This window comes from Panthera onca, chromosome B3 (assembly GCF_046562875.1).
Source record: "Panthera onca isolate mPanOnc1 chromosome B3, mPanOnc1 haplotype 2, whole genome shotgun sequence".
Taxonomy (NCBI): domain Eukaryota; kingdom Metazoa; phylum Chordata; class Mammalia; order Carnivora; family Felidae; genus Panthera; species Panthera onca.
Window position 1 is genome coordinate 47,148,203 of NC_138344.1, and position 26,597 is coordinate 47,174,799.

The following is a 26,597-nucleotide window of genomic DNA, read 5'->3' on the forward strand; positions in this document are numbered from 1 at the left end:
TGTGATGGAGCCATAATTCAAACCCAGGTAAGCTTAACCTATTAATTATTATTAATTACTAAGCGCTGCTGTTATTAGTAACCTGTTTTACTGCCTTCTCAATTTCTGATGATCTATAATAGGTTTAGTAACCTATGGCCCATGATCTGGCTCCTTGTTTTCTTACATAAAATTTTATTGGAAGAGTCATGCCCATTTGTTTATGTACTGTCTGGATGCTTTTATTATAACGGCAGTGCTGAGTAGTTGTGATAGACACCAAAAGGCCCACAAAGCCTAAAATAGCTATCATCTACCCTTTCCACAGAAAGTTTGCCAAACTCTGACCTATAAAATGAGAAGATGCAAACTGTTTCTATTCAAATTCTATTTGAATAACAAAACCATGAAATAATTAAGATGTCTCAAAGGAGTGGTCTCTGGATTCCGTGACCCAATTTTTACTTCTTCTTGCCCCTATACAACTGAATGCAATGCTTACTAAAATGACAGTATTAGAATCTTAAGGTTTAACTTTTAAATTAATTTTCAATTTAATGTTTTTAGTTTTATCTACCATACTTAACACAATCTCCTTTGCACCCTAATTTAATACAAGGAATAACGTTTTAAATATCTTTATGTGATAAATACCTATCAGTGATACTAAAAAACAGGATATGCCAAACAATATACCATCTAAATTTAATGTAGAAGTAGAAGAAAAACCTAAGGGAAGAATTTGGAATTCATTTGAAACTAATGAACTATGTGTCAATATCCATGCTATAAAGCAACGTCAAGTCCAGTTTCTAGAAAACCTTCCCCAACAACATAAGTCCACCTGGAGCACTTCCCTTTCTATACTCTTCTCAAATTATTGTTTAAACCAGGAGTTGGCAAAACTTCCTCTGTAAACCAGAAAGTAAATATTTTTAGCCTTATGGGCATTTGGCCTCTGCTGCAACTACCCAAACCTGCCATTGCATTGGGAAAGCAGTCACAGATAATATGCAAATGAATGGGATGTGACAGTGATCCAGTAAAATTTATAAAAATAGGCAGTGAGCCAGATTTGGCCCAGAGGCCATTGTTTGCTGCCCTCTAGTTTAAATCATACAATAGAGTTTTCTTATATACACAGCCTTAAAATAATATATTCAAATATTTATTGATGTCATGTATCTAAATGTCTACAATGGATAATTTTACTTTTTTTAATTATTTTGTCCTCTAATTGAATAGAGATATGTAATTCTCTTTATTTTTTTTTTTTTAGTTTATTCATTTATTTTGAGAGAGAAAGAGAGAGAATCCCAAACAGGCTCTACACCATTAGCACAGAGCCTGTGGTGGCGCTTGAACCCACGAACCATGAGATCATGATCTGAGCCAAAACCTAGAATCAGACACTTAATCAACTGAGCCACACAGGTGCCCTGAGATGTAATTCTTTTTTATACGGAGTCCCTAAAATACTGTGGTATGATGGAAAACATAATTTTGGAGTCAGCATCATATGCTTCCCTTTTTAGGGATGTTGTGAGCACTAAATAAGGTAACATATAAAGTCCCAATATAGTATTTAGAACATATCTGACACTTAATAAATGCATGGCACCCTTCAATTTTCCAAGTATTTTCACCCATGGCAAGTGAGTGAAATATAATACCTAGATGGTAACAAATACCTTGTTCTGCCTCTAGATGAAACCTTGATATCTTTTTGGGAGGATTCATCATCTGATTTCATGTCATCTGATGAAGGAGGTTCATGTAGGTTTTCATCTTTCTCTTTGTTTTCAGTCTTGATTTCTGCTGGAACAACAGTTCCAGACTGACTTTGCAAGCCACCTAACAAAGAGGTAAAGAAACAAAATAAATGTCCAGAATTAGAACTAAGATAGTAGAAAGCTTTCTAGATGATGAATGCCCTTACTTGTTACAGGACTCTGATGGAAATCTGAAAATGTAGGGTAATACACTATTCAGGTTGGAAAGAACATATACACATACCTTAGAGAAAATGATTTCTAAATCATCTGTATTTAAATTTTTTTTTCATGTTTATTTGCTTTTGAGAGAGACAGAGACAAACACAGAGTGCCAGTCGGGGGAGGGGCAGAGAGAGGAGACGCAGAATCTGAAGAAGGCTCCGGGCTCTGAGCTGTCAGCACAGGGCCCCACGTGGGGCTCAAACCCATGGACTGCGAGATCATGACCTGAGCTGAAGTCGGATGCCCAACTGACTGAGCCACCCAGGCGCCCCTAAAGCACGTATTTAAAAGAAAAAGTCTGACCTTGATGGTCATTCTGACACTTACTTTAAGGCACTATTTAAGAAATGAACTAGGATGAGAAACTTGATGCAGTTTAGAAACTGACTTCTAAGATGCTAAGGTAAATAAAGGAAGTAAGTTATAACATTTTTTTCAGATAAATACAATAAAATGGGTGTCATGGTTAAATATACCTGGGAAAACTTTATTTTGGTGGTCTTAACACTAGTTATATATTTGTACTTATATTTATATAAATTATCTATTTACATAAGTTATATATTTGTACTTAACATTTATGACAGTTTGTTTCTAACAGAATTGTCTGTCTCTCGAGTTGAATTGTAATATTCTAAATAATAGCTACCATCATTTATAGCTCTCAACGTATTTGGAATAATTTCTCACAGCTTTTTGGGACCCTGAGGATTTAGTCATGAGGGGAAGTGATAAGAAAGAGAGACATGACAGAAGCAGAAGAATGTAAGACGACCAGTAAGTACTGAACAGTTTGCATGCGGTTCCATCCATCAAGAAGTATCTACAATTGGCCCAGCCAAATGGGGCAATTGGAACCCTAAATATCTATCCTCTGCATTCAGTAGCACTACTGTTTGGAATTCCCCCACCTAAGATGACTTTTGATTCACAGATGTCAATCTGCTTGTAAAAAAGACGATAGTGTTCCAAGTGTTATTTATCTCTGCATACATTACTGCTGAAAGCCAACAATACAGTTACCTCTGTAATTTTCTTGTGTTTTGTGGTTCAAGTCTGAGCTTGAAGCAGTGACTGTACTAGACAGGACTGAATGATTGCCATTGAGACTGACAGAGTCTTCTCGATGAGTTCCAACCTAAAGTAAAAAAAAAAAAAAAAAAAAAAAAAGTTAAGACTGTTCAGAGGCAATAATCGTTCAAATTCTTTTAATGGGTTTAATAGAGAAAATATCTACCTGAATTTAGCAACTTTTTTGGGATGCTAGTTTTCTCATTTTTGGATTTCCTTTTTTTTAATTTTTTAATGTTTTATTTTTATTTTTGAGAGAGAGAGAGAGACAGACAGACAGACAAGGAGGGGTAGTGGCAGAGAGAGAGGAAGACACAGAATCCAAAGCAGGCTCGAACCCATGAACCATGAGATCATGACCTGAGCCAAAGTCAGACACTCAACTGACTGAGCTACCCAGGTGCCCCTGATTTTTGGATTTCAAAAGACTTGACAGACTACTATAGATTGTTTTTAAAAAAAAAAAATTTTTTTTTTTTTTTTAACATTTATTTACTATTGAGAGACAGAGAGACAGAGAGCATGAGCAGGGATGGGGCAGACAGAGGGGGAGACACAGAATCCGAAGCAGGCTCCAGGCTCTTGAGCTGTGAGCACAGAACCTGACATGGGGCTCAAACTCATGAACTGTGAGATCACGACCTGAGCTGAAGTCAGACGCTTAACCGACTGAGCCACCTACGCGCCCCTATAGATTGCTTTTGAATCAAAATATTTAAATTATAAAATTCCAACTTTCAAATGTTGTATCCTACAGAAGGTTGTTGTGTGAAGCAAATGAACTAGACAGACAAAGCACTCTGTAAGTCATAAAATGCTACACATTATAGTATCTATTAATAAACCTACATCATTCTGATCATATATTTCATATACCACCTAAGTATGAATTTGCATTTAACAAAATATTGCTATATTCCAAGTAATATTATTTATTTATACTTTGGTATACTCTTTTCCTCACACACACACATATAGTGTCTTGTTTTTTCTTCCTCTGACTCCCTCAAAAACCTTAAAAAAGCAGTCTACGGGTGCTCAGTCGGTTAAGCATCCAACTCTTCATTTGAGTTCAGGTCATGATCTCGTGCTTTATGAGATTGAGCCCTACACATTGGGACACTCTCTCTCTTGAGCGTGTGCACCCTTTTGCTCTCTCAAAATAAATATACATTAAAAAAATGAAATTAACTTAAAGCAGAAGTTCTGGGGGCACCTGGGTAGCTTATAGTTAAGCATCTAGTGTCTGAGTCTTGATTTTGGCTGAAGTCATGATCTCACGGTTCACGAGATTAAGCCCTGGGTCAGGCTCTGTGTGGACAGTGTGGAAGGAACCTGCTTGGGACTCTCTCTCCCTTTCACTGCCCTTCCCCTGCTTGTGCTCTCTCTCTCTCAAAATAAGTAAATAAACTTAAAAAAAAAAAGAAGTTCTGCACTGTCAAGCAACAAAAATGCCATATAATTTTTATTGTTTTAGTCAAATTCCATAAATCAATTAGCCCAAAATTGGAAGGTAAGGCATGCAAATACCACCAAGTATTTAAGCTATAGTAGTATTTTTAGAAAAACTGGTAAAAAAATGAAGCTTTTTGTTAGAACAGTAGCACATGTGTCATCTACAAGATTAAGCCTTTAATTAAAGAGGTTTATTGCCTGGAATTGTACATGAGAATCACTGTTTTTCAACAAATCCTTCAATCCCAGTAAACTGCTTTGTTTGAATCTCTCTTCAGTAATTAATATAGCTTTTATCTTTCATGACTTTGTATGGATTTTACCTTAAGAGGTATAAATACCCCTATGCAAGTTTACCCTTTGGTTTCCTGTGAGCTACACAAAAGGAACCAAAGCAAAGTTTTAGGCAATACAGGCCATTTGATACTGGACCTGATTATAACATGTCAGGTCTTCTACCACACTTTCTATTTTAAGTTTACTTATTTTATTTGAGAGAGAAAGTGTGAGTGATGGAGGAGCAGAGAGACAGGGAGAGAGAGAGAGAGAGAGAGAGAGAGAGAGAGAGAGAGAATCCCAAGCAGACTCCGCATATCAGTGAGAAGCCTGATATGGGACTTGAACCCACGAACCGTGAGATCATGACCTGAGCTGAAGTCAGATTCTTAACCAACGGAGTAACCCAGGCACCCTTTCTACTGCACTTTTAAAGAAATGTCTGTTTTCTACCCTTATTCTTAGATGTAGTTAAAAAAAAAAACAAAACACACCCCACCTAGTGTATTCCCTATCTACTTCTAAATTTATTTGAGGATTAGTCATTGCTGAAGATTAGTTGGCTTTCTTTGCTTGCTATGAACTACTCAATGACCTAAGGAGAAGGTCAGTTCAAAAATCCTATTTATAAAAATAAATATAGTATAAATACAATATACAGCTATATAGCTGCAAATTCTTTGAGACGCTAAAAGCCTAGGCCTATTCTATAGATAGATATTACCATGACAATTTTGACTGGCTGAAGAAATCCCACAGGATACAGTAAAAGCTAAGAATTCTGTTTGTATTTATAATGTGAACTAAAACTTCCTGTGATCCTTGGTAATATGTGCTGAATTTTGTTCTTACCTAGTATTTTGAGCTATCATACCAAGTAATTTAAAAGAAAATAGACTGTTAGTTAATATCCAAAATCTATAAAGAACTTCTCAAATTCAACACCAAAAAACCAAACAACCCAGGTAAGAAATGGGCAGAAGACATGAATAGACACTTTTCTAAAGAAAACATCCAGATAGCTAACAGATACATGAGAAGATGCTCAATATCACTCATTATTAGCAAAATACAAATCAAAACCTGATGAGATACAACCTCACACCTGTCAGAATGGCTAAAATTAACAACACAAGAAACAACAGGTGCTGGCAAGGATGCAGAGAAACAGGAACACTCTGGAACTGTTGGTGGGAATGCAAACTGGTACAGCCATTCTGTAGAACTGTATGAAAGTTCCTCAAGAAAATAAAAATAGAACTACCTTACAGACCAGCAATTGTATTATTAGGTATTTACCCAAAGGATGCAAAAATACAGAATCGAAGGGGTACATGCACCCTAATGTTTATAGTTTATAGCTGCCAAACTATGGAGAGTGCCCAGATGTCCATCAACTGATGAATGGATAAAGAAGATGTGGTATATACACACAGTGGAATATTACTCAGCCATCAAAAAGAATGACATCTTGCCATTTGCGACAAAGTGGATGGAGTTAAAATGTATTAAGCTAAGTGAAATAAGTCAATCAGAGAAAGACAAATAACATATAATTTCACTCATCTGTGGAATTTAAGAAACAAAACAGATGAATATACGGGGAGGTGGGGGGCGGGAAGAGAAGAGAGGGAAATAAACCACAAAAGACTTAATAACAGCAAACAAACTGAGGATTGATGAAGAGGGAGGTGGGTGGGAGATGGGCTAGATGGTTACTAAGGAGGGCATTTGTAGTGATGAGCACTGGGTGTTGTATGTAAGTGATGAATCACTGAATTCTATTCCTGAAACCAATATTGCACTGTATGTTAACTAAAATTTAAATTAAAAATAGTCTTTTAAAACTTAAACTTTCAAAAATATGTATATTTACTCTATATTGTATGTGCACAACTCATTTTATAGCTCTGTAAGCCAATAGCACTGAACAGCCACAAACTGAACTTTCTTTTTTTAAATGTTTATTTATTTTGAGAAAGAGAGACAGCAAGAGTGAGAGTGACCAAAAGTGAGCAGAGTAGGGGCAGAGAGAGGAGAGAAAGAATCCTAAGCAGACTCCATACTCAGTGTGAAGCCTAATGCAAGGCTTGATCTCACGACCGTCAGATCATGACCACAGCTGATACCAAGAGTTGGACGCTTAACTGACTGAGCCAGCTAGGTGCCCCACAAACTGAATTTTCACTGGAGTGATAAGTGATGATGCATCTTCTGAATTCTTATTTCTTTTTATTACATTAGTAAAAGTTAATTCTCTGATTTTCTGAATCTCAACTAATAAAAATGTTCTATCATTTCCTCTCTGATGAAAGGCTTGGCAGACAAAAGATCATTATCTAAGTAAATTCTAGGTATTTGTGCTTTACCTGAAGGAAAATCAGTTGGTTGCTCAATTTGTTTTGGGATATAAATGACAGCAAATATTTTCGTCTCTCTGGAATGCTATAAACTAAGTACCTTTTTTACACCAATTTTCACCAATGGCTTCCAAAAGAAAAAAAAAATTAATGTTTAAAAAATGGCCTCAGATTAGCAAAAAAACCTCAAGTCTGGAGTTTTTCATGTTAATGAAGTCAGCAGGAACTTTATTTATTTATTTATTTATTTATTTATTTATTTATTTGGTAACTTGATTCCCCTTGCAAATGGCCCTCATATATTTTCTGGAGAATTTGACTTTCACAGTTCTTAAAGTTCTATTTAACCCTTGCTCACACACTGGCTCCCATGTCTTCCCTTTAATCTGCAGCTACCCATTCAAATGGCTCTGTCCACAGACACAACAGGTGTATAAACAGTTCTTTGTCTGAGCTCAGAGACTGGGCCAGCCAGATAGGACCCTATGTTTAATTGTTCCTCTCGTTAGCATACAGCTGACAGGCTGCTGCTACTAGGGGAGTAGCAGGGGAAGGCAAACCCCTAGGCCTGCCATGCTCTAAATTTCAATCATTATGAAGAGCTCTATTTCAGAATAAAAGGCCCAACTCATTAAATGACATCATCCTGCATTCTGAATCTTCACAATCTGTGTATGGCCTTACTTTTGTGGGAACACCCAACAAGGGACCTGTTTTCATTTAATTTGGCCAAAAGCTTTAAGCACCCACAATGGAAAAATGCTAAATCTAATTAGTTGATGAATAAGAGGTCTTGTGAATTAAGGAGCAGATTGAAAAGTACTCAGTATGAATTCCTCTCTGATTCTGAATTCTATTCTAACAATTTGTTCCATTTATACTATTCACTGAATACTAATGATTTAGATTAATCAGTATTAATCTATGGACTGATTAAAGGATCTTTATGTTCTGTATGTATTTTGTTTTACCTGAAGAGGGGTTTTAAGCTAGAAACTTGGTAGAATTTAATTTGTTATGGCTCCTTTTTAATGATATTTCCATAAATATATATAACCTGTATGGTTTTTAAACTTTTATCAAATCTCTTCAAAAGCACTATAATGTAGTTTTAATAAAAAAAAATTAAATTGCCCATTCAGGACAAAAATGGTTAGAAAAATAAAATACAGTTAAAAATAAACTCTTTCAATTCAGTTGAAACATAGGTACACAATTTCTACGGTATATAAACCTATACTAATAAAATTAAATACTGTCTAAATGTAAGGTTAAAAGGATTCCAAATCTGATATGTGACAATTTTGAATACTACTTTATTTGCTTATTAGGCCTTTAATAACTTAATCTTACATCTCTCAACTAAGAAAAATACAGTTTCTCTAACTGCTTTAGGATTTAGAACAGACATAATTAATATTTTTAAATTATATAAAAAACTTTAAATCCTACAATTTAACATTATTCTGCTATTATACAAGAACACCACAAATCTCCAACCACAGCTTAAACTACAAAAACCCCAAGCAATTAAAAAAAAAAAAAAACAACTAAGGGAAATGGTTGGATTACTTTTCCTCAGTACTTAAAGCAATAAAAAAAAAAAACCCTCATGGATAAAATTTTATATCATAAATAAGGAACTTTTCAAGATTTCATCAAGCTTCCATTAATATAAAAGCTTCTAATGTAACTTAGCTTGAAGCTGAAATCACTGTTGGAGGAATAACTGAGTACCTTCTGTTAAGGATAAAAGTATCATGGAATTATCTCACTGGGCCTCAGTAGTCTAGATATTACAGCCATAAATAGGTGTGACGTACAATAACTTTATACTGTTGAGACCTTTTTGTAATGCCCAAATGAAATTAACAATTCTAGTCCTTTTCAGTTTTCCACTTAATACCAGTATATTTTCCTATCAGTTTATTCCAAAAGTTTGTGCTTAAACTAAATACATGGGAGCAAAACTAAAGTCCAATGCTGACATTTTAATAGTTCTAAAAATCCTGATTTTGTGCTTTAAAATTTAAACAATATATCAATCGCATCCTAATAAGAGTGTATGACAAAAAGTCTTAAGTTTTCTATCTGGATTCCATAAACATGGAGAAATCATCAAAATATTGAAAGGGAGTATGAAATTAAGTGAAAATGTTAACCCCATTCAAAAATAAGAGCAGGAGCGCCTGGGAGGCTAAGTTGGTTAAGCGTCAGACTCTTGATTTCAGCTCAGGTCATGATTTCAGGGCTGTGAGATTGAGCCCTGGGTCAACTCCCTGCTAGGTGTGGAGCCTCCTTAAGATTCTCTTTCTCCCTCTCCTTTTCCCCTCCCCGGCTCATGCTCACTTATGTGTATTCTCTCTGTCAAAACAAAATAAAAACAAACAAAAACAAAAATAAGCAAATATAAAAAAACCATGTGGCTATAATTACTTATAAAAAAGTAAGAATTATTCACTTCTTAGTTTCTTTTTCTGGCATAGTAATCTTTCAAGAAATTAAATTTTTCTGTGTATTAGACAGCTAAAATCATGTTAAATGTCTTCTGTGGTTGAAACCTCATTTAATTCTAAGGTTTTATTTTTCAGTAATCTCTATACCCAATGTGGGGCTTGAACTTACAACCCTGAGATCAAGAGCTGCATGCTCTACTGACTGAGCCCGCCAGGTACCCCCTAAACGTCATTTAATTCTATTCTTTGGTGCTGGTCAAATCTGCTTGGTTAAAAGTAACAAAAATCAGGGTGCCTGGGTGGCTCAGTCGGTTAAGTGTCCGACTCTTTGGTCAGCTCAGGTCATGTTCTCATGGACTCTGAGATAGAGCCCTGTGTCCCTGCTTGGGAATGTCTCTCTCTCCCTCTCTCTCTGCCCCTACCCCATTCACGCTGTGTCTCAAAATAAACAAAAATAATAATAAAAAACAGTAACAGTCAAAATTAAGTCTTTTGATATTGGCTCCTATTGACATATGTTTTTGGCATTTGGTAGTCTTATGTCCTTGGTGTGAAATATAAAAATCCTTTTCTGGAATAACTAAAAAATACCAGAGAATTATTTCATCTATAAGAAGATGGTTGTCCCACAAATCAACAGTATCAGCTACAGATGACTTTTAATGACATAATTTTCTTATAACTGAAAACATTCACATTGTAAAGGAAGTTTATCAGCAACAAAATTATTTCCCTGACCAAGAGACACTATCTTGATTAACCTGTCTATGTAGGTTTTACACCACAAATAATCTTGATAGCACTGCAGGCTGAGAGCTGGGCTGTCTGTATCACTTCTATATTGATATCAACTTTTATTCTTCCACTCTAAGTGTATTCTGGCTTACCTCAAATATTCCAGCTACTTCAACAGCACTCCCAAACTAATCATTAAAAAAATAGGAAACATCCATAGGCTCCAGGAAAAAGAAAAAAACTTGCCAACCCTTGTTACCTGCACTAGGAAGCTAATTTATGTTCCAATTCAAAAAACTGGCAAGGTACGGCCTGTCAGCTAAATCTGGTCCTGGTTTCTTAAATATTAAGGAGCTCTCTTTTTGTAAATGAAGTTTTATTGGAACGCAGCCACACCCATTTGTTTTCATAATGTCTATGGCTGCTTTCATGTTAGAATGTTAGAGTTAAGTAAATTTTACTATCTGGCCTTTTACAGAAAAAGTATGCTGATCCCTCTTCTAAATGGAGCAGAGAAAGCAATATCATAATTAAAATCTGCAATTAGGGTGGTGGTCTGACTCTTGGTTTGGGCTCAGGTCATGATCTTGCAGTTGTGAGACAGAGCCCTGTGTCAGGCTCTGCACTGGGTGTGCAGCCTGCTTGGGATTCTCTCTCTCCCTCTCCCTCTGCCCCTTCCCTGCTTGTGTGTCTGCATGTGTGTGTGCTCTCACCCTGTCTCAAAATAAATAAAAGAAGCTTAAAAAATAATATATATGTGTAAAAAAAAAAAATATATATATATATATATAACCCCTGCAATTAGGATAGTGACCTACAGTACATGCCCATGAGAACAAAAGTCCATTACAACAAAAATTTTATTTGAACGTTCTGTGGAATTCCTGAATTGATATTTGTTTATTAAAATAATTCTACTCCCTGCAGAAAATAAATGGAATAATGAAAACTACATATTTTAGAGAGAAGTTGACCTCACAAATTCTACAAGGTGATATAAAATTGCCGATAAACTGGTGTTTCTGTGGTTACTTCATAATTTTGGCCAAGTAGCCTCCATTTGTGGAAGCCTATAGAACAAATACTAATTTATGTTAATGTAGAGGATAATACATAAACTACCACAAAGTTAAACAAGACAAAAAAGGAAAAGTGATTTTAGAATGTAAAATTGTGTTATTTCTTAGGATCAATTAGAATTCACAGGGGCAAGAGGGAATAATAAAAGCAGGAGATTAATTCTTGAAAATGGCTGGCAATAGTTAAAATAATATGTCTCCCCAAATCCCATACCATCCAATAATATGAAAAGAGTTGATTTCACATAGGTGGGTACTGGGCATGTAAGCAAGGTGCTCCTGCCACTCCTGATGTCTTCAGACATGGACAAGAGCCAGGATAAGAATATTCCTCAACTGTATGCCTAAGGCTTGGCTGGGAGAGTCACTGCTGACTGTGAACTTCATTTCATTCTACCCTTTGATGTTTTTGCTGAAGTTGAGAACTGAGGACTTATAGCTAAACTGTTCATTTCAGAAGGGTGGGAGATGAATAGTGACTCACCTGCCAGTCTCAGACTTTTTTGTCAGTTAATAACTATATTTTGAGGGTAAGCCTGTCAGAACATCTGTAGATCCACCTCCACTAGGTGACTGTCTGGACAGGGCAGACACAGCAGATGACATGGGGCAGCTGTTCACCAGCTATGGGTCCTCTAAGGCGCAGTAAGAACTGAAGAGAGGATGTGGGTAGTCACGCTGAGTGGCAGCATGGCCTTAGTTGCTGCAGTGCTGAGGCTGCTACTCAGACTAAGCCAGACTCACGTCACAGTGATAAGACTTTTTTCTAGACTAGTCTTTTTTTTTTCTTTGTAAAGAATATCTCTGGCAACCTTTTTTTTTTTGATGCTGTGAAGTAGGCAGCATATTCCTAGAGGATATAATGGGAGCTACTTTTTAATTAAAAGCTTCAGGGCAATATCTAATTTAACAATTTTTCCCTCCACAAGTCCTTTTAAAATGCACTAGATTTCTACATGGCTTTTTAAGACTGGATTTTGAAAAATCTGTTTTCTAACTCATATCCAAAGTTGGTAAAAATAACTTCCCAAATACAGAAGTTCCATTTTTTACAAACCCTATATTTAATTGGTGGGAGCCAGAGATATACCAGAGATTTATCTATAGCAGATAAACTGGACTAGGGGCAGTGAGCTATTAATAGTGAAGAATTAAAAAATGATTATGAGGGAGGGATAACTATAAATGGTGCAAATGAGACAAACTTTGGATTCAAATATATTGATTTTTAAGTCATTCTTCTAAATAAGGATAAAGTTATTTCAACAAAAACAATAATTATTAATTTGACATTCTACATTTATGTGGGCAACAAATGCTACCCTATACACAATATTATTTTAATTATTATTACTAACAGGGCTAATACTCCCTTATGTGTCTATGATTTTTGTAATTTTCAATGTTTTCACATTTTATTAGCTTACCAACAGCATCAAAAACTACTTTAGAAGGAGCCTGAATTTCAAATTTTCTGACATTAAAAAAATAAACAACCACCACCCAAAACTGGTCGTTAAGATATATAAGCATCTAATGTCACCTATGTTGCTAAGAACATTGTACTCAGGAAACTAGAAAGCTGTGTTTGATGTTTACTTCAGCTGCTCCAAAACGAATATAAATGGTTGTCTGACATGTGAATGTGAAAATCTGGAACCAATCCTATTTTACAGAACACAAGCCTTCAGCATTTGGGGCACCTAATTATTTTGATGATAGGTGAATTTTACCCTTGATCACATGGCTTATAGCTAGAAAGTGGTTTCACAGGAGAATATTTCACAGCATGTAATAAATCCTAAAAACAATGCTATAAACACTCAAACACATGGCATCAGTTAAATTGCAGGTTCAAAAAGAACTTCATTCCTTTAAAAGACAATTTGGATAAAAAATAATGTAAGACATTCAACACAGAATTTTTGATGTGCTGGAAAATTTTACTTTTTTCTCTCTAAAGTATTACTATGTTTTTAAAAACATGGATTGAATTATTTTATTCTCTTCAGGAATTAATTGAACATTGTTTCCTTTCATTGTCACTCAAATTACAGCTATTCTTCAAACTACCCCACTTTTTCTTTATTTGGGAATAAAGCTTCAATTTGGTCTGGTACAAATAATTTCACATTCCTTCTGGTTTTGAGGGCTGGTTCCAAATTATAATCAACAACTTTTCTAGACCAGAACCCTTGAAATTCAGTCTTGCTTTATAGTTTTTGCTCTTTCCTACATACTGTTTCAAGGCAAAAACTGGTCTGCCACACATCTGGGGAAAAAAAATCTAAGTTTAAGCTAAAATGATCTTGCAGAAAATTTTAGTTTTTGCACACAATCGTAGCAGGACTTTAAGGGCCAATGTGCAACGAATGACCCGGCCCAAGACAGAGTAAGTCTGTTTGAAAAAGAAGAATCCTCTCCTCCAAAGATTTCATGAAAAACATTTGGGACACTAGGCTCTAACCATTATTACAAAAAAGATGAGCATTATTTTACCATTGAAGCAGATCGACTGCTTGTAACAAGGCTTGATCCACCATAGTTTGAATTGAGGCTTCCAATTGGTGCATTATGGGATGGTCCCAATAAACTGTGTATATCATTGTGACCAGCAGGCAAACTGGTGGACGGTCCAACGGCATGGTTCCGCAGCACATGGATAGCATCATCCAGTCTGTCTAAACGATCCTCCATTCGAGATTGCTGTAGGGATTGAAAAAAGACATGGAGGTTACTGCTGGTATCTGTTAAATTCATTAAACTGCTATGTTTCCTACTATGGGATATAGAGAAGACAGCAAGGTAAAATGCACTATCAAGTAGCTTCAAAAGCAACTACCTACACTACAATCAAGAATCAAAGAAAAGATATTTGACGACTATGCAAAATTAACTAAGCTTCAGAAACAAATCACTGCTTTATAAAACCAATTTACCAGTCTACCATGAGGCTATTTCTTTTAGCTTCCTACAAAAGATGAAGGCTACTCTACTGTGTCTGATAATTATAGCTGATAAAAAAGAGAACCTGGACTTTAATACTGATCTTTGAAACGAGGGCAATTTCGGGAAAGGACCTCAAATCCATCAAGTTTAAGTTGTAATTTTGTTTTAAGTGAATAAAGCATACCTATCTGAAATGGTGAACACATCCAAATATGCTCTTTCACAAAACTGAGGAAATGAGATTGTCTGTGGATACACACATGCCCCATACACAAACATATTAGAATTTAAAAAATCAAAAGCACATGCCAGTAGAGCTCTTTTAAAAAGAATCATTCTCAACAACATGAAAAACAAAAGTCTATTCTTACATACTGTACAAAAACGAAACTGGTCATTGTTTGATTTTAAAAGACTTTGGAGTCTGTACAGGCTTGAAGATTTTAAATGGATAATAGGAAGTATAATTAACTGAAACACAAAAAAGGCACCATCTAAAAGAAATAGTACCTCACAGACATCCTTTAAGAAGGACATTGCATCTTGCAAATGCTCGTGAAGTTGCTGCTCAACTCGATTTTTCTGGCAAAGTCAAGACAGAACAGGAGGCAAAGCACAGGTTAAGATTAACTCCAAAAGAGATGAGGAAATAGCTGATGTCGCATGTCAGCATAACATGTTAGTAAAGTTAACGCAGAGACCTGCGAGATCTACTTGTATTAAGGTATGAGAAGGCTGGGATTTAACAGCGAAGTTATAAGGTTAGCATCTAAATAGCACACATTGTTTATATCTGCTTGCAAAATATGAGAGAAGAAGACTTTCCCTTCAACTGTTCTGTTAGTCACAGAAAAAGAACTCTTCTATTTGCAACGTGAAATTACTAAGTGACAGCATGACTTAGCATTCCATCAAGTTATTCTATTTTGTTTGTATAATACTATGTAATTCTGTGGTAGGTATTGAAAAGCAACAGTAGCTAACATTCTACCACAAATTCTTCGCATTCAATACCTAGACAGGCTCTTTTATTCTATCTCCTTATTTGTTTATTAAATAACATTTTTGCTTATACAATTAACACAATATATTTTTAAAAATGAAAACATGGGAAATAACACTTTTCATGACAAAAATAATTGATGCTACATTTAAAAATTTTAGTCAAAATATTATTAACTGTATACAGAACAGTCACATGAGAAAGAATAAAATGTGACCGTGTTGCATTGCTTGGCTAGTTTTCTTGCTTTTATTTGATCTCTTTACTTTTTTGTTTGTTCCTTATTCTATATACACATAAAAGTATAGAAAAGTTAAACTCTAGATTTATCAAAAAAGCAAAAATCCCATAACACTATTTTACTACCAGCTGTCCTGAGATCAGAAAGAAGCCTGATGTCCCAAAGAACAGATGGCAGAAGGCACACCCAATGTGTCTTATATTGTTAAACTAAATCAGGCCATTTGTTAGCAAAGAATTCGTGTGTAATGCTATCCTACTGTTTTTTCATTGTTACTCAGGATTTACTAAAAATGCACTCTGCACTATCAGATAAAAGTGACCCGTATATTTCTAAGAGGCTCTTACCAGGGAGTGGAGTGAGTTTTCATAGCTGGGGGATGAAGGAGCTTGCCCTCCAGGTCTGGGCCACTGACTGGTACCTGTTAAAACGAAATACAAAAGCATACACACACACCTTGGTTAACTCACTGATCTTGACAATGTTCTGAAAGAAAGGGTAAAGCCATTCTATAGCTGTACATAAACTTATGCAAACATTTTTGTTTAGCCTTCAGCATAGTATTGGCTACTTACAAGCCCAACACATTAAAAAAAATCTTTTTCAGGGCACTTGGCTGGCTCAGTCAGTGGAACATGTGACTCTTGATCCCAGGGTTGTGAGTCTGAGCCCCATGTTGGGTGTAGAGATTACTTAAAAGTCTTAAAGTCTTTTTCATTACTAATACAACTGTGTAGGGACTTGAGAATAAAAGAAAAAAACTGCACAGTACTTTACAAAGTAACTACTTTGCAAAAATTTGTATTAGTTATTATTAACTACTTGTTATTTTGCAACAACAAAAAAAGCCAGAAACAGGCCCATAAATACAGAGAACTGGTAGTTGTCAGAGGGGCAGGAAGGAGGAGAGGAGATACAAGCTTCCAGTTACAGAATGAGTAAGTCATGGGGATGAAAGGCACAGTATAGGGTATATAATCAATGATACTGTAATAGTGCAGTATAGTGACAGATGGTAGCTACACTTGTGGTGAGCTTAGCACAATGCATAGAGCTGTCAAATCACTATGCTGTACACCTGAAATGAATGTAACATCCTGTGTTCATTATACTTCAAAAAACAAAAACTACTTTTATGTTTGAATGTTCTTCAGATTTTGTCCACAAGCAGATTATCTTGAGAAAATGTACTTAAAACATACGTAATTTAAAATTCTGTTCCTTCTCCATGACTTTCCATAGCTTTTGTTATTAAATGACTACATTAATAGTCACTTGATTTTCTAGATCATAATTTATTTAATCACCATTATTACCTCACTGTTGGAGGTTTCTTTCAGTTGGCTATTACGAATAGTACCTAAATATTACTATATTGTGAATGGTAAACATTGTTATTTTCTTTTTTGGGAACATGTCTTGAGGATAAATAGCATTTCTGAATTAAAAGGTATAAATATATTTATGATACTCAATTCATAAAGCCAAATTACTTTCTAAAGTGTCCTATTAACTTCTGCCATTAAGTTACGCACAAATGCACCAATTTCAAATGACTGCAAATGCATTTAGGATTATCTGTTAAACATTTTCCCAACATAATTTACACAAAAACACATTATTTAATTTGGAAAATATCACCATGAAAATTTTTAATGTCATTTATTCTTCAACTTTAGAAAAGTAGCACTAACACACAGCAAAAAAACATACAAGTTCAGAGTAGAAAAAAATAAAAAGGAAGAAAACGATAAAAAAAAGACAAAAGGATTAATTCATTCATGTGTTTAAGACAATACAGCCTGTGCAGTTGGAAATAATTTGTTTACAGAAAATAATTAAAACCATTAGTTATTAATATTAGTTATTAATAAATGCTTCAGTGACAACCTGAGTTATAGGAGAAATATGAAGTTGGAGAACTTGCAGGTTTACTTAATTTGTCTGATTTACTGCTAAATGAAGTTTTAACCTATGTTCTTTGTACCAAGCATGTTGTTGCAGATTACTTGCCAAATTTAGGAAACAATGAAAATGTATGGTAAATCTTAACTATTATAGTTCACTTCAGTTGAATAACTTAGTAATTGTATTCCCATCAATCAAATATATTTTATAAGTTGAAAAGTTGGATAAAGTTTTAACCTGATTAAATTTCACAATTATATGCATACTGTTGTGATTACATAGGAAAATTTTAAATAGTAAAACTGTGAGAAAAAAATATATATTATGTACTTCATCAGCAAACAATTTTTTTTTTTACTTGTAGGCAAATTACAAATTATTCTGAGAACCATTAAAGGTTTCCTGCTGGACATACAAACATAGTCATAATTCAACTACATGAATTATGGACAATCTAAAATTGAGCATTGAAACAGAAGCTTGCGAACTTAAAATTAACAAGTAGAATTTAGTAACCAGAGAAACCCAGTAACTGACTATATGAAGAACTCATATAAATAACCAGCCAACACCTTTCCACTGATTTCAGTACATTAGTGCTTTCCAAGCACTGATGCAGAATTATGAATTTTATGTGGATAAAAGGTTATTCCTAATCCATTTTGAAAAAGACCCTAAATTACTTTTAATGTAATTTCTTTTAATGTTTACAATATTTTATTTTCCAACATTTTCCTCCAACCTTCCCATTCCTCTTTGGGTGATCAGCCTGTAACAGGACTCTAATCATCAAATTATTTAATCTACATCAGATATTAATACAAGTTTTATGTTTAAACACCTCAGAATTGTTAACATGCATCTGCTTGGCAAAACATGCGATTTTTGTGGTTCTCCAACTAGTTTAGGGTTGAGGAATGAGATATGTGCACTGAGTTACTCAGGTAAGAAATCACCTATATTCATTATTTTATTGATAGTGATATGAAGAAACCATGCTAAGGTCTATATCCAAAATGTAATCCATTAAACTGGAAAAATACACATATACTCAAACCGGTTTTGTTTTTATTATAGACTGGGCTGCCCCAGTGTGACATACTTGGTTAAAACAGAATACTAATGTGCTTAAATCAGGGATATCTGTTTGAACTTTATAGACATGCCAAGTTATATCTCATGGACAGAGCTCCTTGAACCCCAGTTAGTAGTTTAAAACATTATGCTATTAGTCATAAAGAAGATGACTGGATAGTTAGATAGAGTTATTAGTTCAGTAGAAATCAATCCTATTGCTGATGTTGGCATCTCTATCTCTAGCTTGTAACATTACACAAATATTGTAGAGAATAGAGAACAGGGTATTTCCCACCTTCCTTCCCTGTCACCTCGTATTTGGTGTAGACCTATCAAGAGGCTTGGGGCTTATTCTTCCTTCTATTAATAAGCATAAGGTTTCAACTGTTTATGCAGTTACCAATTTCTGTAATTGCCTGGGCTTTTTAGTGATCACCCTAAAAACCTAGTTCTTATTCAAGAAGGATTGTAATAAACCTACCAGCTATTAAAATATAATTATAATGACTGTTTCTAGAAAACAAGCTAGCTAGGTAATTAGGAGAAGTGAGTTTTTGGCTAGAAAATGTGCAAAGGCTTTCTTTGATCACTAAATCCAAAATTCACCCAGTGTTTCTGATCTGCTCACTAAGTGGAACTTAGAATTAACTGGTTAATTAATTTAGAGACTAGATACCAACATTTTATACGGCTGAAAGAAATTCTTAGGACCACTTATCATGCATTTTCTTATTTTGTTAGTTGTTTCCCTTTGTAATCTCACCTTAAACTGAAACTTTCATGAGATCCCTCATACTTGGAAAAGGCTGGATAATCAATGTAGTACTCAGTGCTTTGCTTTCCACAATCTGGCTCCAGCCAACCTTTCCATTTTAGTGCTTCACACTTCCATACGTGAAGAGTTCATAATCAGTCATCCCCATGACTCTGGATGAAGAAGTCATGTGCTTTTTTTTTGCATCTGGATCTTTGTTATACTCTTCCCTTTAGACCCAGGAAAACTCTTTCTCCTCCTCTTAAAGTCCTGCTCTCTTCATGAAGTTTATCGTGACCGTTCTACAGCTTAGAGTGAATTCTGATGGTTGTATTTTCATGTATTTATCTTTTTTAAAAAAATGTTTATTTGTTTATTGAGAGAGAGAAAGAGAGAGGAAGAGGGGGAGGGGGAGAGAGAGAAGGAAGAAGGGAAAGAGAGGGAGAGAGAGACAGGCAGAGAGTGAATCCCAAGCAGGCTTCGTGCTGCCAGCCCAGAGCCCAACACAGGGCTTGATCTCACAATTGTGAGATCATGACCTGAGCTGATATCAAGAGTCAGATGCTTAACCAACTGAACCACCCAGGCACCCCATGTGTTTACCTTTTATTTTCTCAGCTAAACTGAAAACCTGCTGAAGTCAGATGATTATCAAACACCAGGCACACTGACAGATGATTAAAGTAAATAAATATCTGATTAGGCAAAACTAAGGAATCCTTTCTTCCTTCTCTTCCTCCATTTCTATTGTAAATGTTTTGAAGATTGCTACTGAGAACTGAAATTATTAAACCCTTATTTATTTATATTCCAGAAGGAGGTAAAGAAAGGAAAAACATGGTTTTGTCTGTCTGCTCTCCAAGTTCCCCCAGTAAACACATTCTCTTAAATACTTGTGTCCTTTGCTAAATGACAACTGTGATAGACATAGCCATTCTTCTCTTCTACCTTGCTGCCAGAGCCCTGATTTTGTTCAAAAGGGGGTGGGCTATCTATCATTTCCTGGCATGAACCAGAAAAGAGTAACTTTAGAGTTCTCAGGGTAAATCCTGATGTCTAAGATACACATGGTGGTCCCATTTCTGTTATGACCAGTGTGTTAGTGCCCAGTGCTGGCTGAAGACTCATGAGGGCCAATCTGTTGAAGAGGCTTCTGAAAAAGATTCTTAAAATACAAAGAAAAGATGGTCTCTTTTCTTCTAGTGAACACTGTTATGTCCACATATGATACCTTGAACTGCTGAACTTGCCAGCAGCCTGAGGAAGAACTGCAAAAGTAGTAGAGCAGGAGCTTGGCCATACTGGGGCCAAGAAATTTGCCCTGCTATGGGCTTCCTGTCATGAAGATAAGCATCCCCTTATTATTTAAGCCAGCCAAGACAAGAGTTTCTCTTCCTTTCAGCCTAAAGCATCCCAACTGATATAATAGCACCACCTCAGAAGTTCCTCACAAGCATGCTCTAGGTAGAAATATACGTTCTTGGCCTGAAAAAGTTCCTAAGGAAAATGAGTGGAATTTAAACAAGAATGATGATTACCTTAGAAGCTGCCTATGTGGCTCTTCACCTGTGTATCCATCCTCACAAGGCCTATGCCAGTCTGACTGATGCTCAGGTATACAGAACAGGACAAGTGTAGAGAGCACACAGTGGGTGAATTTTTTACTCTAGTTAACAGGCCACTGCCATTCAAGGTACAAAATAAATTCTACATATTGTGTAGAAGCTCTAGTTTGCTCCCTCTTTTTCATTTTTCCTTCAACTATGAATAATTTATCATGTTGTGCTTTCCTTTTTCCTTCTCTCTTTATATTTCTGCCAATTTGGAGTGTGTGTGTTATGTGTGTGGTGACAGGAAGGAGATACTAGATACAGGAGATGGGAGAGAAATGCACTTGCATAAAATCAGTCTTTGATGTGCTGTTTCAGTAGGAATATAATAAGCATTAAATGAAAGAAAATATTTTTCTTCGATTATGACTGCTGAATTGAAAAAGAAGCCTATTAATATCTTCATTACATACTTCAGTAGATCATATATTTTCATTAATCAGCTGAATTAAAGGGGAAAAAAGGATATCACCCAATAAACACCAAATAAAGATGGAGAAGGAAATGTAAGGTTTTACTCTGGACCATTTTTTTTTTGAAAGATGTCAAAGTCTCTGATTTTCCATTTTAGTGATGCCCCCTCATAAATACTGAACTCCTCTGCTGCCTGACTTCCCACCCAGTATTAATAAAAAAAAAAAACAAAGGGCATGTTTATAGCCCTTCCCTATAGAGGAAGAGAGGAGGTGGGAACATATAGTAAGGACCAATATTCTCATCTCTGATGAGAAAGGAAAACAGGCTGTGGCAAAAATGACACTGATAATTTGAGTAAAACTGTGCCAGGAGGGTGAGTAGGGTTAAAGTTACATCATTCTTCCTGTAATTTCAGCTCTCTGTTAAATAACAACTCTAAGTCAATGGGTCTTTCATAGTCCTGTCTATGTAGGGAACAGCTGTTCAACTTTTACTAGACAGCTGAAGCCATGGTGTCTGAGAAAGTGGCAGAACCCACTAAGAGCTGAAAGCAGCTGCCAGCAGTTCATCATCTCCACACTGGAATGCTTCTTAGCAGAGTCACAAAGCTAATACACAAAGCACAGGTGATAACCAGGGCCCTGATATACCAGAGCCCAGATTTTTCAGAAACCCTACACAATGCAAAGAAGTTTAACAACAACAACAACAACAACAACAACAACAACAACAACAACGCTACATGGGCTTAATTAATGACTTGATCAGAAAAAGAGAATCATTTCTGAGGTAGACTGCTGCAAGAATATGGCAATTTTTACCCAAAGGCCTAATGCCTTTTCCTCAGAATACATTTCTTCTTCAGCATGTTTTTTTCCTTCAAATGTTGCTCATAAAAACATCATACAAGTTTTAAAATTATAGCTTAATATATATTAAGCATTTTCCTATAATTTTATTTATTTCTAAGATTTAAGAATTCCTGTTTATAATAGTAACAATTATATCTCAACAAATTTATACTGTAGGATAGAATCTGGAATCTGTCACAGCAAATATGGAAAAAAAAAAAAACAGGAAAGAGTAAAGCAAATCTGAACCACTCATTTTTAACTCCACTAACAACAGTATTTATCCACATTCACAGACTTCTTTTCCTTAGCAAAAAAACTACATTATTCCCAAGAATTACATATATATATGTTTATATATATATATATATACATGTTTATATATATAAACACATATATATAAAATAACTTAATAACTTAGTGAACCTAAAAATAAAGAGAAGCTATCTAGCAGAAAGTTATTAATCTCTGAGTCCTACAAGTGGTACATGGAAAATGCAGAGAATAAGGAAGAAAGAAGTTACATGTACTTCTAAATAGATTATTTTGTATACTTTCTATGCCACCTTACCCAAAATTTTGATTTACCACCTCTATATTTTGCTTTCATCCCAAATGTCTAGCCTTATTTTTATCCTGTTAAAACAACTGTTCTTAGAAATTATACCAAATTAAGAATCAGAAAAGAGTCATTCACAGTTAGCAAATATTTCATTATTCTCCAAAATGAACTCAAGAAGGCTGTTTACATGTTTTCTCAAAATTCAGATAATTTTATCATGAACTTTTACTGTATTTTATTGGAAAATAAACAAAGTTCAAATATTTCAAAGTAGCTCCATGCATGTTTTTAAGTCGATAGATAAAAGAGCAGCCTACCTGTGAGAGGTGAGGGTGATCCCACTGGTGTTGATGGGTTTGATGGAAAACTACTGCTGGTATGGTCAGGAGAATAAATCTAACCAGAAAACAAAATATGCATGTATCAATATGTGACAACAAAAATATAAATCCATTTGCATGGAGTTATTTTTATAATCTAAGTTGCCACCCATAAAACTCAGAATGAAAAATTTATTTCTTCAATTTAGGACTATTTCATTACATAAAGGCTGTTTACAGTTTTAAAACTAGGATTAAAAAGTCTTATATATTCTGGGGGTGCCTGGCTGACTCAATCAGTAGAGCATGTGACTCTTGATCTTGGGGTCATGAGTTTGAGCTCCATGTTGGGCACAGAGAATCCTTAAAAAAAGGATCATATATACTCTAATAAGAGAGGAATAAATAAATCATATCCATTTATTATCAATAGTTGAAAATTATTTGTTTCTGTTAGAACAAAAAAGAGAAGTGACTTTAAAGTTAAGTCTAATAACCTTTCTAGAATATATCATCTAAATAAGTGATATCCATTAAAAATAATTATCTCAGGAAACTGTTACCTTTTGAAGACAACAGTCTTTAAAAACAGTTTTAAAGGCCAAAGAAAATATTTTTAAAAATAGTTACCCTTTATTTCTCATTTAAAAAGCTCTCAGTTTGGGGCCCCTGGGTGGCTCAATCGGTTAAGCATCCGACTTTGACTCAGGTCATGATCTCACAGTTTTTGAGTTTGAGTCCTGCATCAGGCTCTGTGCTGACAGCTCAGAAACTGGAGCCTGTTTCGGATTCTATGTCTCCCTCCCTCTCTCTCTGCCCCTTCCCTTCTCACGCTCTGTCTGTCTCTCTCAAAAATAAACATTAAAGGGGCGCCTGGGTGGCTGAGTTGGTTAAGCGGCCGACTTCGGCTCAGGTCATGATCTCGCGGTCCGTGAGTTCGAGCCCCGCGTCGGGCTCTGTGCTGACAGCTCAGAGCCTAGAGCCTGTTTCAGATTCTGTGTTTCCCTCTCTCTGACTCTCCCCCCGTTCACGCTCTGTCTCCCTCTGTCTCAAAAATAAATAAACGTTAAAAAAAAATTAAAAAAAAATTAAAAAAATAAAAAAATATTTCTCAGTATGATCAACTACATTTTTGCCAAATTTAGCTACAAATGTATTGTGCAAAATCAAGCTTGCTCTCAAAGGATATTTTGTCACCCTTGAGGAAAGTGGAAGAAACCCTAAAAGTCCTTCAGAAAATGTTCCCAAAATGATTTATGGACTTCACTTCCTAAGAGGTCCACTTCAAATAAGATAACATCTGGATGCATAAATTTTGGTATTTTGGCTAAGTTTTGCTGCAATATTTTATATTTATTTCATATTGCAAAAAAAAAAGTGACAGACAATAGTGACACGTTCACCTAATTAGCCATTAAATATTTTAAAAGTCTCTTTAATCCAAGTATTAAGAGTCCCTAGGAAGTTTTCTCTATGACAATTCTATCTCTATAATGAGCATAATAAACCATCTTCACATCTCAACACTTAACTTAGGGCAGCAAATCAACTTATGTGAATGAATTTAAAAAGGAAAACTTCTTGTGGGTGAAAGGAGTCATCCAATAGAAATACTCTTTCTCTGAATGAGCTTAGACTTGTAATGAATTTAATGAGGTCCCAATTATGGCAAACAAGGGGGTCTCAGCACTGGTTTCAAACACAGTGTAATATGCTGAGAAAGCCAGAAACTGGGGCAGGTTCATGTAAAACAAAACTCCACAAGTCATAATCATTAAACACAACAGCTTTTATTTTTAAAAAGAAGAAAGTATTAAATGAATTGTAAGCAGCCAGAGAGACCATTTTCCTTTGACTACAAATGGATATACCTACCTCAAAGAAAATACACCAATTTGTATAATGTTACTAAATTCTAACTGTAAATGCCTTCAATCACCAAATCTCTCCAAACAGCCAGATCTAGAAGTTGTATATTCAAGTTAAAAAGCCATTTTGGAAAAGCAAAACTATCAAGAAGACTTCAAAGGACATTATGGAAGGACTGAGTAACAGGGAGGGTAGTATGTTATATTAAGATCAATACTATTGGTCTTAAGGTTGTTACCTTGTAAAAAATCAGGATATGCATGTGAAAATTAGCTAAAGGTCACATTTTGGTTCCTAGTGGGCTACATACATAAAGTAATTTAAACCATATGTGTAAATTAGGTAAGGTCACCACACTTCAACAAAAACATATCTCAACATATCCCTTAACTTTTATAAATCACTATTTCTCACATTCAAGATTCAAGTAATTACAACTTTTAGGAACACCTGATGCTAACTTTTATGAAACATGCCTTAACTATAATATTGGTAAGGAAGGGAAGAGTTGACAACATTGATGGTGGGTGCATGAGCAGTGAGGAAAGTTTCAGTTTCATGCAAAACTCCCTCTTATTATAAACTAGACATACTCACTGATTTTTTATTTCCTTGTAAAGATTAACAGCAGGAAAGCATTGGAGAAACAGTACTGCCTCTCTGTCATACCCTCCTGGTTTTGTTGTTTCCTCATAGTGTTTACATTAATCCTTAACTGTCTAAACTTGCTTATTTGTTTTATTATCTGTCTCTTACATTTTTACCTCAGTAAAATGTATGCTCCAGAAGAGCAAGGACTTTGTCTTATTCAGACAAAATTTGAATTGTACAGGATTTGCAGTAGCTTGCAGCACCAACAGTGCTGGTAAATATATACTTGTTGAAAGAATGAATGGTTATTATCCTTGTGAGAAGTTTCTATTCGAGTATTTCTTTTAAATCACTGGATGCAGAATACATAGGCTCCATCTCTCTTTCACACTTCCAGTTTCTTAATATAGATTTCCCCAAAAGCTCTAGTCTCAGTTTTCTTTTCTATTCACCTGTGTTTTATCTCCTGGTAGTATCACTTCTGTAAAGTATCAACTATGACATCTCTGTGAATGACTACTAAGTTGACATTTCTATCCTCACAATGGTTGCTGGACTTCTCCATCTGGACATATTCTTTCATTTCAAGCTCGTTATGTCAAGCCAAACTTTGCATCACTGCTCCAAGCTTCCTACCTTTTCCCATCTTTACTCTTCTGTTTCCTCTACTTCAGCATCGGCATTCTCATGGTCACCAATATCACTCTCTTTCTCCAACTTCTCCCCTCCACCCTTCCCCACCACAGACTGCCAATACCTACTATTCTCTAGAAGGTCTCTGGGATAGGCACACGTCCTTCTCATCACCATGACACTGCTTTAAACCTTTACTAGAACTTGTAAATGGATCATTTAAGTCTTTATATATCTAGTTACTCCCTGCTCCTTTCACCCCTTATATAATTGCCAGAGTTATTGTTCCCAACCAGTTTTAAACAGTCAAATCCCACACAGTGCTTCCTGCAGCCCGCTAAATAGAACAGAATGACATTTGAGATCTTCCCTAATCTGGTCACAATAATATCTAACTTATAACC

The 26,597-nt window shown here is 35.3% G+C and overlaps 1 protein-coding gene across 14 annotated transcripts in view; it reads right to left on the reverse strand.

Annotated features, from left to right (window-relative positions):
* The window catches only part of TCF12 (transcription factor 12), a 377,037-nt gene that overhangs the window by 15,605 nt on the left and 334,835 nt on the right, over positions 1-26,597 (reverse strand). For 8 of the 14 annotated variants that reach the window (XM_060618409.3, XM_060618407.3, XM_060618413.3 and 5 more), the window contains 6 exons: positions 23,098-23,176; positions 15,949-16,022; positions 14,868-14,939; positions 13,908-14,114; positions 3,000-3,114; positions 1,671-1,833 (listed from right to left, as the gene is read on the reverse strand). In XM_060618409.3, coding sequence (XP_060474392.1) covers positions 1,671-1,833; positions 3,000-3,114; positions 13,908-14,114; positions 14,868-14,939; positions 15,949-16,022; positions 23,098-23,176 — 710 coding nt within the window. The remainder of the gene's footprint in view (positions 1-1,670; positions 1,834-2,999; positions 3,115-13,907; positions 14,115-14,867; positions 14,940-15,948; positions 16,023-23,097; positions 23,177-26,597) is intronic. The other 6 variants (XM_060618411.3, XM_060618410.3, XM_060618420.3 and 3 more) reach the window with 1 other exon arrangement.